At 46.6% G+C, this 12,429-nt stretch overlaps 1 protein-coding gene across 1 annotated transcript in view; it reads left to right on the top strand.

The window, feature by feature from the left end:
• Positions 1-12,429, top strand: part of LOC111844341 (cyclin-dependent kinase 14-like) — a 102,591-nt gene that overhangs the window by 1,226 nt on the left and 88,936 nt on the right. The window contains exon 2 of the mRNA XM_023812732.2: positions 2,167-2,198. Within this exon, the coding sequence (XP_023668500.1) occupies positions 2,167-2,198 (32 nt within the window). The remainder of the gene's footprint in view (positions 1-2,166; positions 2,199-12,429) is intronic.

The raw sequence follows: 12,429 nt of genomic DNA, 5'->3' as shown, positions 1-12,429 counted from the left end.
ATGAGTGTTTCACTCCGGACTAGATGCTCACAGTTTCGGTCACTGTCCGTCTTACAAGGATCATTAAACAAAGACCATCACGTCATTCAAAAGTTGAAATCTCTTTTATAACGAATTTACTTCTTCACATTGACTTTTTAATAGTTTTTTTTGTCTTGAATGGCAAACACAGATTATATTGGAAAAACGAATTATACTCAAAGCTAGTGACTTTCTCATTATAATGTCAGAATGACAAATGATTGTTTGTAGTTTTCTTTCAAACGAATTTCACGCTATTGGCAAAGGTTTTCATGGTGTTAGACATAATGAATTTTCCTCGAAGTTTTAATTAATAACCTGATGAAATGCTGTTACTTGGGGCCAGACAGGCATAGACTTAATATATGTTTGAACAATAAAAATCATGTTCTTCAAAATATGAATTGAACCATTGACATTTTCTTTGATTCATAAATATACGGAAAAATAACCTTGCTGACATCTTTTGCGGGTTAAAATGCCGTTTATTGTATTAAATGCAGTGATAATTATAGTGTGTGTGTGGGTGATTACTATAGAGCTTAAAGTTTTACGTATCCCTACAACAGGATAGGCGTATTTTATAGGCAATTTACCTTAATTCTTTTTTCTCAAGGACGCAGCAGAGTGATTGCTTTCTATGATACGAACCTTCCTGATCCCTTAATCGTTACGATGTATACGCGGATTATAGATAATTTCACACAAGGGGGTGGACACTGGTCACGTGACAGCAGTTTCAGACAAACGACACGCTTTTATGAAAGGGAGATATGTATAATATGTGTTTGATCGCTGCATATTCTAAAGCCTGTGAACATGCTCATGTAGTCCGTTGCCCTTTTGGCAATGATAAACAATTACAAAACATTTTCAAAAGCAGTTTCGGAGAAAACAAACCCTTGTCTGGCTTATTTGGTAATTATATGTGGTGTCAGAAACACATCCAGTGCCCACTTTATTGGGCTCATCTAGTTGGTTCTGGGTAGGACCCATTTTTGCTTCCAGAACCACATCAAAGGTAAACAAGTTTGTTTGGTTCTGCGAAGCCTTTTTTTTTGCATACCACTCTTGTTCTGAGCTGTTATGCACTTGTGACTGTCCTGTTCTCCTTAACTAGTCTGGTCATTTACCTCTGACCTCTGCTCTCTAGCAAGGTCTTTTGTCCCCAGTACTGTTGCAGAATGGAGGTCTTTTTGTTTACTGCACCATTCCCTGTAACTGCCAGACACTGTAAAACAACTGTACAGTTATTTTATGTATATTTAATGTACTGCACTGCTGATGGGAAACTCCTCACCCAACACTTTCACTCACTAGTTGACTCATTCTAGTCATGTGACAAAAAAAAGTGATTTGTGATCCCAGGGAACCGACTTTGTCTGAGGTGCTTGAGTTACACGTCTGGACCAAGCACAGCACATTCAGAATCACTTTGGTCGTGCACCTGAGCCGTTAAAATGCTTAGCTGAGCAGTAAGTGAACCTCTTGACTCTGTCTGTTGCTGTTCACAGTTGCAGCCACATGATTTGCAGTTTTCTTCTGAACCCTTTATTAGAACTATTGGTCTTTATTTTGTAATATGCACCTGTATGCAATTACATTCATTTTATGCTTAGCTTTATCAAACAGGGTTCACCCTGTGATTGGTTCCAGCAATTGGTTACATTGAGTTTGTTTCGGACAGTGAAATCAGTCATGTGACCAATGAAAGCCAAGAGACAAATGCTAGTGACAATTTGAGGATAAAATTATTACTTAAAAAATAAATTCTGTGAAGTGATTTGTTAATTTTTTGCACTTTTCTGGAAATATATAACGGCTCTCCAATGAAATCCTCTTTGACCTTCCAGAATGTTGCTGCTGTAAATGTTGGCTAACGTGAAGGCTTGAAGGTCATTGGCGGAGCTGGCACCCCCCCGCCGTGATCCTTCACGTACCATGTGCTGGCCTCCAGACCTTCACGCTGAGATCTGTGACATGGAGGGGTGGGGGGTCTTGAATTCTGCAAATGGATTATTTATGGTTACAGTCAGGAGATAGTTAGCTGCTGCAGGAGTTACCTGAGCAGACGTCTCTGATTTTATTTATAAATCCTTTGCTAAACCTAACTGCAGTCTTGGTCCTTTTCTTTCCTTTTTCAAGCCTTCAAGAAAGAGGACAGTGGCTTCGACGAGGTAAGTGTACGATGGTGGGGGGGTGGTGTCATGAGGAAGATGCAAAGAAATGTCTTTGATGTGGGGGGGGGGGCTAGGCCTGTGTAGGTATGGCGATCAGCGATTGTTATGCATTGCTGGTTACCTTCTCCAGAGGAGGCTGATTGTGTAAGACATTAGAGTGTGGTTTCTTCCAGTCACTCTGCGGCAGGGGACTTCAGCCAATGGCTCTTCATCAGCATGCGGGGAAAGATAAAAGGAAAGTAAATGAGGAATTTTCCCAACCAATTCCAGGATAGATGTAGCAATGCGGGCAGATGATGGAAATGGATTTGTTGTTAAACACAAGCTGGTCTTCAAACCCCAGTTAGTTTGTCATTTTGGTGGTTCATTTGCAGCCAGTTATCCTGTTTGGAAAGTGGGCTTGACCGTTTTCTTGGTAAATTTTGAGGTTTTTGAAGGGGCCGACCTCCAGCTGACCTGTGAGACGTCAGGACGTCTCTTTCTTGTTCTCCTTCTGCTCTCTGTGTCCCCCTAGTTTTAAGTTGACGTTCCCATGAAAAGGCCAAGGCTTGCTTTAGCTCTTAGCCTTTGGTCGTTGTTTTGGAGTGGTAGCGTAGTTTCGTATGAGTTCATGTGTTACCTTTAACCTACGATCCGTTTGCGTCTCCCGTGTTTATTTAGCTTAAAGATCACAGATCCTGTTGACTGGTGGGAACGTGACACATGAAAGTGGCAAAGAAGTATAAAAGATCCTGGTTGAGATGACCTAGGAACCAGCGCCTTTTCATGAACCCACTTGAGGTCCTGGCTTATCTGTTCCCCGGCCTCCAAACCCCAAATGGGCAGTTCTCCACAACCTTCCACGTCTGACTGAAGTGAATGTCATCAGTTTATACCAGATAGTGACTCCCCCTTACTGTAATGGAGAGTGTCTTCCTGCTCTCACACGCTTTGCTTGCTTGGGGCAGGGGGGGGGGGCGTCTTGTCTGCAATGGAAGGGTCAAAGGCAACATGCATTTTTATGAGATAGGAGATAATCCCAGCAAGATCACCATGCAGTAATCTCACTGGGATTAAAATGGTATTAAATGAGTGTTACACCTCTCATCCGACTCTCACTTGGCTAAGTAAGTGCTGTGCAAACCTTTCTGACATGCCTTCATTACTGGTCCTATCTCTCATTCCCCGTGCTATGGGAACCCACAAAGAGTAATTAAAAGCACAGCTATAATCAGTTGTGTGTGTGTGTGTCTGTCTGTCTCCCTGGAGGCTTTTAATGGATTTAACAGTTATTAGCTTTACAACCAACTGTAGCTGCGAATTCTGGTTTGGAGGATAGTAGCATCAGGGGTCTGATTAGTTGACATAGATCAGTTTAGGTAAAGACCAGGAAAAAATGGACAGGGATTGAAATTGTTCTCTTTTGATTTGATAAACATTACTTATCTCTGATGAAAGGTGTCTGATGCTGAGTTTTTCGGGGGGGCCTCTGTTATCTACTGTGAAGTCCTTACAGCAAATCCCTATAACGTACATAAGTACCTGTAATGCCGTGTGGAAACACCTGCACTTAGGCCTTATTTTACTCAGCAGTGTCAAAATGCACTGGGAAATTTAACTTAGGCCATGATTGTATGGCCGCCTACAATTCTATCAGCACCTGGCTCTGGTGTCTGATTGCTGATTGCTGCAAATAAGCAATTTATGGCCATCCTGTGGTCATCAGGGACTGGTGCAGTGATTATTATTGCTTTCCAGTTTCTTTCAATTTCTTCCAAATTAGAATCAAATAAAGGTCTGGAGAGTAAATGAGGGGATCATGGTCCAGATGCCTTCAGAACCCCTGGCAAACAAATTGACCATTGAAGTGTGCTTTGATGTGCCGTGACCCAGCTAACTCGTTATGAAACTGTGACCATTCCTGACAGCTAGATGGCGCTGTGCTTGTTGTTCTCCAGGAAAAATCAGCAAGGGGAGAGGCATTGTACCTTCAAACGACTCCATTTTCTGCGTAAAAAAACCGCCTGCTCGCTGACATTGCTGCTAAAATGGTTGTTGTTTTGTAACCTTCAAAGGCTTCAAACAGCACATATGCGTCTAATTGCTAAAAGTGTTAAGCCTTGCTGATGAGGGCAATTATATAATTCTGGTGCTTTTTTGTGCTGGGCTTCTTTCATGGGAAACTTCATGCCTTGTGCTTGTGTTGCCCTGCACCACCGTTTGATCCACAAGCACACAACCTGCATGTCCTGTTAAGCTGCAGAAACCTTGTTGGAACCAAGTGAACTGATCTTTTTAAAGATCTCTGAGGCATGGGAACCGGCTCGGGCAATTTGCTAAAAATGGGGTTGGCTGCAGGGGAAAAAATGTGAGGAATCCAAGGAGAAGGAGACTGCTTCCTGTGGCGGGTGTCTTGTAGGATGTCGAAGGAGTTCTGTTTTGGCATCGAAGTGGCTTTGGAATCTTGAGTCAGTGGAATATTCCAACCTCAAACTCCAACGGGGGGCAGGGGGGTGATTCCTCTGTGGCTCTTAGTGCCTGAACTCCCCAGTAGTGTTGACGATGTGGAAGGAAGTGACTCCACACTCAGTGGTCTCCAAGTCCCACGCTCTCAGAGCACCTAGCCTCCCCCTCCCCCTCCCCCCAGCTGGACCTTGTGGCGAGCCCCCTCTGAATTCACCTCCAGGATAGAACACCTCTGGGACCACTAACATGAAACAGCAGCCAGAGCAACTCTGCACAACAAGAGCCACTGGGATAGGCTGGGATGTGCTGAGTGTGTGAGTGGTTTAAGGCTCACTGTAAGTCTGCAGTGTTTGTCTGGGACTCCTCCTGATAGTCGATCAGTTCCTCTCTATCTAAAGCATCTAAAGAGGAAGGAGCTTGCAGATCAGGCTTGAGCAGAGCGTGGCTCAGTTTGGTGGCTCTCAGGTCGCTCACTGCATGTCACACGGGGCGAGGTAAGCATACACATGCGTGTATGTGCACACGTATGCATGCAGTGCATAGCTGTCCACGAGGGAACTTGCCGTTTTGATGTAACGGCCCCTAGCCTCAAACTCCAAAAGCTGATGAAAATTCCTAAAACTGGAATTCAAGGCAGATAAAAACGTGTTTTAACATTCCAGTAACGTCTGTTTTCACAGCTTCACAACTTCACAAGTTAGCAAAAAGTTATCCCCATATGGCCAGGCAAACAAATAAACAAGCCCACACTCAGAGCAGCAGAACTCTGCAGTGCAGGGAGGGACACAGTTTGGAGTACAGTGCATTATCTTCACATGCACAGTTCATGTTCTCCTATCATAATGGGAACTGTCCATTCATATCTCTGGGCATAACCCTAATCCCAACAATCACAATAACTTAACGCCTATTCAGCCCTAACTCAAACTATACGTAGTTTTTGTAATTTTACATAACCCTCACCCCCATACACACACACACACACACACACACACACACACACACACACACTCTGGCCGCAATGGAGACCCCAGCTGAACACTGAGCCCCTATGGCGGCGGGCTGCCGACCAGCCCCAGTGACTCCATGCTTTCCCTCTGACAGAATGTGGCCCCCTGACCCCTTTGTCACTGGGGGTGGGGTGCAGAAGGATGGGGGGGGGGTAAGGCATCCCTTCAGCTTGCTGTCTTTTAATGCAGGTCAGCCAACTGGGCACCCTAATTGCATTTAAAATAGATACCCGGGTTTGAATGATTCACTGCTACAAGTATGTCGGGGTCCTGTGAGGGGTCTGAGTTAAGCAGGAAGCGTGAGGGTGGGGGCACTGCGGCAATCCGGCAGACCCCCCCCCATCAGAGTGCTGCACTCATAAGGGTCTTTCCTCTTCTCTTATCGGGGAGACCTTTGTTTGTGTGTGTGTGAGTGTGAGTGTGTGTGCACGTGTGTGTGTATATTTGTGTACAATTCAGATTATCAGGTTTGGTCGTTTATTTATAGGTCAATGCAAGCTTTCTCCACCGAGCTCCACAGCGGTTTGCGCTTCTCTATTTTTGTCCTGGTCTGCTTGACCTTATGTGCCACAGAACTTCATTACAAGTTAGTAGCTGAATTAATGACGGGCACATTCTGGAATTCCGATTGCTTTTTGAAGGACTGGAACTGATATTGCCAGCTGGAGTCTCTGGGAAGCATCGCTGGTGAGCTGTGGAACAAGCTGGTCTTTTTGTGGGCCCAGTGGAAGATCTACTCAGCTTTACAAGAGTTACATACTTCTGAAAGGGAGGAGTCTGCTGAAAGGGCACGCGTTCAAAAAACTTGCAAATGAAGTGAATGGGAACTGAAATGTTCTCATTTATCTGCTTTGATATTGCGTATGTACAGCAGTTGATGAAACAAATTTCGAAATACAGTTGCGATTAATTGTTTTATTCACACTTGTTCAATGAACCTTCCATTCCTTTGGAACCTTTCCTGACATCAGTAGTGGTTGAAATTTAATAGACAAATGACTTCTCTTTAGAGAAACCATGTGCAAAACATTTCAAGATATATTTCACGATTGAAGTAAAGAGGCAGAATGTTGCTGTGTGAAGCTATAAACAGACGATTGTAGACAAAGGATTGAGCTCTGTGCCGTGGCGAGCAGAGGAGGAGAGGAAGAGAAGAGCCTCAGGGCTTTATGGGAAACTCAGCAGGTCTGAGGGGAGAGTCTGTGGAGGTCATATCTGAGGGGAGGGTGGGGGGCTGGAGGAGTGCAGTCGGGCCTGCCTGTCTGGGGGGGGGGGCATCGGAGGCCATCGGGAATCCATGTAGATCTACGTGTCCAGACTTCCCAACACGCTGGACTTAGCCTAGCTGTTCAATTCCAAACCTTGAACCCAAAGAAAACAAGTAATTAGAGTCGTCTTGGAGCCGGGCTACGTCTCATGTCAAGGGCAAACAGAACTGGTGGAAGGTGCAGGTAATTCCACCATATATTCGGGGGTTGAAACCATTTTAATATATTCTTTTGGTATTGGGCTTAGTGGTAGAGCGAAGACCCACTGGTTTTCACCGTGGTGCTTGTGGCTGCACCCTGAAGGACTCAGCCCTTATAGCTGCCGCCTCAGCGTGCTGCACATGCCTGGTTCATTTGGACGTCTGTCTGCAAGAGGACATGGCAGAGACGCCTGTGGATTGAGTCGGAAAAAGACGTCAATAGAGGTCAGGTCGATTCCCCCAAGCGCCTTTCCTTGTTGTCGTTGGGAAAGGACAAAGGTACTTTGGCTGACATTTCCCAACTACACTGGGCTCTCCTGATTGGCTAATTTTAAGGAGAGATAAGGGGATTGGCTACAGAGGAAAGAGGTTTTTGGGGGGGAGGGGGTGTCAGCGCAAGATGACCCTTTGGTGCCGGGTGCCTGGGAAGATTTGGGAGGTGGGCGCTTGTTAAACTTACAAAAAGAACCACATTTGGAAAAAAAATGTTGCATCGACACGTCAAAGGGAAGCTATTTTTGTTTGCTTGAAATGAGCTAAGACTCTGCCTGTGATGAGCTTGGTGATGTACGATGAAAGTGCTGCGATTTGACAATCGATGCTTACGAAGATCCCAAGCTGAAAGCCCCAGAATGGCTGGGGGACGTTCCGCAGGAGCTGTCGTTTGGCCGCTCTCGAAGAACAGGGCTTTTTTAAAGTTATTTTGGTTTTTTTTTTTATCCACTGAGAGAATATTTTTCCAGAGATGCCACTAAATGGACGACTTAATGTTTCAAGAGCTCGAGGAATGTTCTGCTACTGTTTTATAAAAAAACCAAAGAGGAGCTTTGCAGACAGTTGCTGGCTCATTCCTCTCCCACACAACACATGCTGAGCTTGTTCAGACCATCTCCTTTATGCCCTGAATAGTCTATTCCTGAAACATATAGGAACCCGGCAAGCACATGAGTGTAAACAGCACTGCTCTCATAACCAAAAATTATTAGTGGGGGGCCGCCTTTGTTTAAACCCCGAACTGTGTTCGCATTGAAAATCCTAAACAAATGAAAATGACACTCAGCAGATCCTGTGGGGTAACAGAGACATCAGCACATTCGAAAGCGTTTATTCCCGTTGGCCGTTCTCCATCGTACGGTAATCGATAATGTAAACAAAGGATTCCAGCATGCCTCCTAATGAAGGATATTGCATGTCTCTGGTTGCTTTCTTCAAACAACTTGGGTAGTAAATAAAAAATAAATGTGCTGACGAGCCGGGAGAGGCTCTGTATGACGGGCAAACAGGCCCCGCTGAAGCCTGGAGCGGTAGAGCTGTAATTTCAGCACGAAGGAGAGGCCTGCCTGGGGAAAATGAACAGAATGAAAGGAGGACGGCAGAAGGCGTGTCCCCCGACCTTCTGAGGCGGCCTTCTGAGGCGGCTGTCGGCCCTTCCTGCCATTTCCTTCCAGGATTAATGCAGCTGTTCATACCCTCTTCACAGACAAAGTCCTGCACTGTTCCCCAGCCCCTGTCTGGGAGAACTTCAGCGTTGAGTGTCTTGCCCCCGGGTGACGCCCCCCACCGAGGTAATCCATGTGTTTGATACCCCCCCAGCCACCTCCCGAATCAGCTGTGTTGGAGACTGTTGATTTAGGCTTAAAATCCAGCACCCTCTGCTCTCTATTCCCGCCTGATCCCTGTACAAAGCTGCTCCATCTCTCCCTCCCCAGGATGAAAAATGTAACAAGCCATGACTCCCTCCCCCAGAAGAATATGAGTGGGCCAGGCAGGGGGGATGACCTAGCCAGTTCCCCTAAAAACTGCTGCCAATCCCCCCCGCCCCCGCCCCCCCAGGGCTGATTATGTGGTTCAGGCATTCAAAGCAGTGCGGGGGGGAGGGTACCGACTCCCTCCACCACCCTCCCAACTGGCCCACTCAGAAGTTACCTAGTGACAATGGAGATGGCAAATGGGAAGGGCTGTGGGGGTGGGGGCCCGGGTGCGTGTGACAGTGGCTGTGGGGGTGGGCCCAGGTGAGCCGTACTTTCTGTGCAGGTGTGTTTAGCATTGCTGAACAGCCACCCCCCCCCCCCCCCGGTAGATCTTTGATGTGGGCCGGCCACGCCTCATCCACGCCTCATCCACGCTTCATCCACTCCTCATCCACGCCTCATCCACGCCTCTTCCACGCCTCATCCACGCCTCATCCACGCCTCATCCACGCTTCATCCACTCCTCATCCACGCCTCATCCACGCCTCATCCACGCCTCTTCCACGCCTCATCCACGCTTCATCCATGCCTCATCCACGCCTCATCCACATCAGCTGTGCGGGGCTTTTCCAAAGGTGCTGGAATGCTGTGGATGTTCTGGAAGCTGGTGGGAAAGCGGTAATGAGGGCAGAAGGCCGGGTGCCTGGCGTGGGCTTAGCTGGGTGCATCAAACCCCATTAGACACACAGAAGTATGAATGAGCCTGATGAAAGCATCAGCTGATCACAGACAAGACCTGATCGCAGGGCATGTGCAGGAGGCCTGATGGTGAGACTCATCCCTGATCTCTGTCATGTTTATATCTTAATTGTGCCAATGCAAAGCCTCCTTATGGGATAAAGACCCTTATTTAGCAATGAACATCAATCAGATGTCCTTCATTAAGGAAGTGGAGACGTTCCCCTGGATGTTTATGGCGGAAGGACCCAGTTTGTAGATGATATCATGCCGTCCATATCTTCTCAGTATATTCCCTCTTAAGGACAGAAGCGCAGAGCATTTATGGATCTGCACTGTGCTGTTCTGCTTGCCCTCATGGGCAGATGATGAGGACCATAAGGGCCTGTTAGGGCGTCTGGGGCAGCGAGTGATATGCTCTGAGAGCGTAATGGCCTCCATTATTCCCCCCCCCCCCACACACCCTGGCAGTTGTAAGCCACACTTTACGAGATGGAAAGATTAAAAAAAAGCCACCACATGTTTGCCAGGGAATGACGGAAGGTCCCGGATCTTTCTCTGCGCTCTGGCTGAGTGGGAGGCGTCACGCACCAACACAAGGACCCCCCCAGGAGTCACATTCCCCCCCGCGTGCTGCAAACCCCCAGCTCACTGCCACCGCTGAAGTTCAGCAGTCCAATCAGTGTCAGACTGCTGGGCTTTTACATGCTCTTGGGATAAATTGTTTAGAGACACGCTTTGGCCCGCAGAGCGTAATTCTTCATAACCAGCCTGGATTGTTAAGTACAGACTTACCCTGAATGCTTTGAGCTTGCAGAAAAACGGTTTATGTAATTCAAATCAGTATTTTTAATTTGTTTTTTCTTCCACGCAGACATTTTTGAGTGTTTCTGTAAATAGTGTGGATGCAGAGCTGGCTGTCATGATCAATGGGCTGTGTGGGTATCTCTCAGGCTTTCTACAGCCCGTCAGCAGCAAACACGCTGTCGGCCATGATTTCAACAGCGTGATGTGCTGCCTCCCCCCCAACTCCACATTCAGTGTACTTCATGTTCACAGCTTTGGAAGTCACTTCTGTTTTATTACGGCTGCAGAGGTATCTGATAGGCCTGCTCTGAATGTAGCGCCTCTCAAGGGAACTATTTTGTTCTCGCATCTGTCAAAGCCACACCCCCTTGTCTGCTCGGCTCCGAGTCCCATGTGATCAAACATAAAAAAGGCCCAGAATTCTCTGGGAAGGTGAGCCATACAATTACTGATCAGCCTGGTAGCTGCAGTATGCTGTGATTGGCTGTCCAAATGCCCTGGTTTAGTTTTCAAATGCTTATTGATTGGCTGTTTTAAAATTAATTTCAGGCTTCATTAACTCCTTATTTTGAATTCTAATGGAAGACTGAAGTATTGATGTTTCTTTTCTGAAGATAATGCAGGTGCCCATTGATAGAGGGACCAGATCGTGGTAGGTCATGGTACAAAGATCTGATCTGTTGTACATTCAGAGCCCTTGAAACGAGGGGCCCGAAGGTTGGACCTTAGGGCTATAGCTGCCACTCCATCGCTTCCAGGCGATGAACCACACTTCAGCTCACAGCAAGGCGTGATAAACGCGTGTGGCCTGTCAGCGCGTGTCACAGACAGGAAGTGACAGTGATGAATACGCTCACGCGGCCAATGGCACAGGGAATGACTTTGCTAACTAGAGCAAAACCGTGGACCGTAACAGAGCTAGCTGACTGTCCCATCTTCTCAATGAAGACCTTCTAGAGAAAAACGGTGGACCTTAACAGAGCTAGCTGACTGCCCCATCTTCTCAATGAAGACCTTCATCATTTTTGCTCTGATTCAGCCTTGGGTCCAACCCTCAGAGCTTCCTAATGGAGGCGATGCTGCTTCAAGAGTAGGGTTTGACGTTTCTTGTATGATGCTCAGTTCATTGGCTGGATGGGTGGATGGATGGATGGATGGATGGACAGATTAGTGGATGGGTGAATGGATGGATGGATGGAATCAAGCCGCTCCGCTGAATGTTCTGGTCAGAGGTGCATAGTGCAGGTCCAGAAATAAAAATGCAGACCAAAATTTTGTTTCAGCCAACCAGTGGATTACTCTGTGACTGTGACCCTTCATACCCGTGTGGTTGGTTGAAACAAAATCTTGGTCTGGATTTTTACTTTCTGGATTTGAACTTTTCACCTGTGGTTCTGGTAACCTGATACAAGCTTTGATGGTATTTGTGGAGTTTAGCTGATTATTTGCACACGCCTCATAGCACGTGTGTCCCTGTGCTGGATAAGCAGAATGGATGGATGGATGCATGGATGGACTGGTGAATGTACTGTTTTAAAAAGAATACATGGCTAATTGTGTGCTGGTTAAGAAATGGGCTTGTGACTAAAAAGAAAAATCAGCTTCACATCTCAGAAGACACTAGCTTGATGTTTGGAGGAGCGAGATTCATAATGATCACACTATCAGAATAAAAGGTCCGGCCCAAGTACAGTTTTGTTCTCCAAGGTGCAAGCAACATTACTGTACCCCCAATGGAACAGAAATGTTCCTCAGAGTCCATTTCTGTACCTTAAATTACACCAGAAGTTACATTTATCTGCAGCTAGGGTACAATTTGCAGACCCTTGAGGGTACAGCCCCAGTGACAAGTAATTTTACCCTCAAAAGGGGCTTTCACACTGAAGATCCAGAACCTGATCCTGATCCTGGACTGTTCTGACCTGGAACCTTTGTAAATCCTGGCCACTTTCGCTTTCACACCGCAAACCGGAACTGAGGTCTTTATGCTATATAAGCATGGATGCTGCAAAAAAGTTTGTAGATTAAGCTTGATACATAATGTCATATGTATGACACCCCCACCACAG

This window comes from Paramormyrops kingsleyae, chromosome 9 (assembly GCF_048594095.1).
Source record: "Paramormyrops kingsleyae isolate MSU_618 chromosome 9, PKINGS_0.4, whole genome shotgun sequence".
NCBI classification, from domain to species: Eukaryota; Metazoa; Chordata; class Actinopteri; order Osteoglossiformes; family Mormyridae; genus Paramormyrops; species Paramormyrops kingsleyae.
Note: the sequence above shows the minus strand (reverse complement) of the source record. Positions and strands in the feature narration are given on the sequence as shown.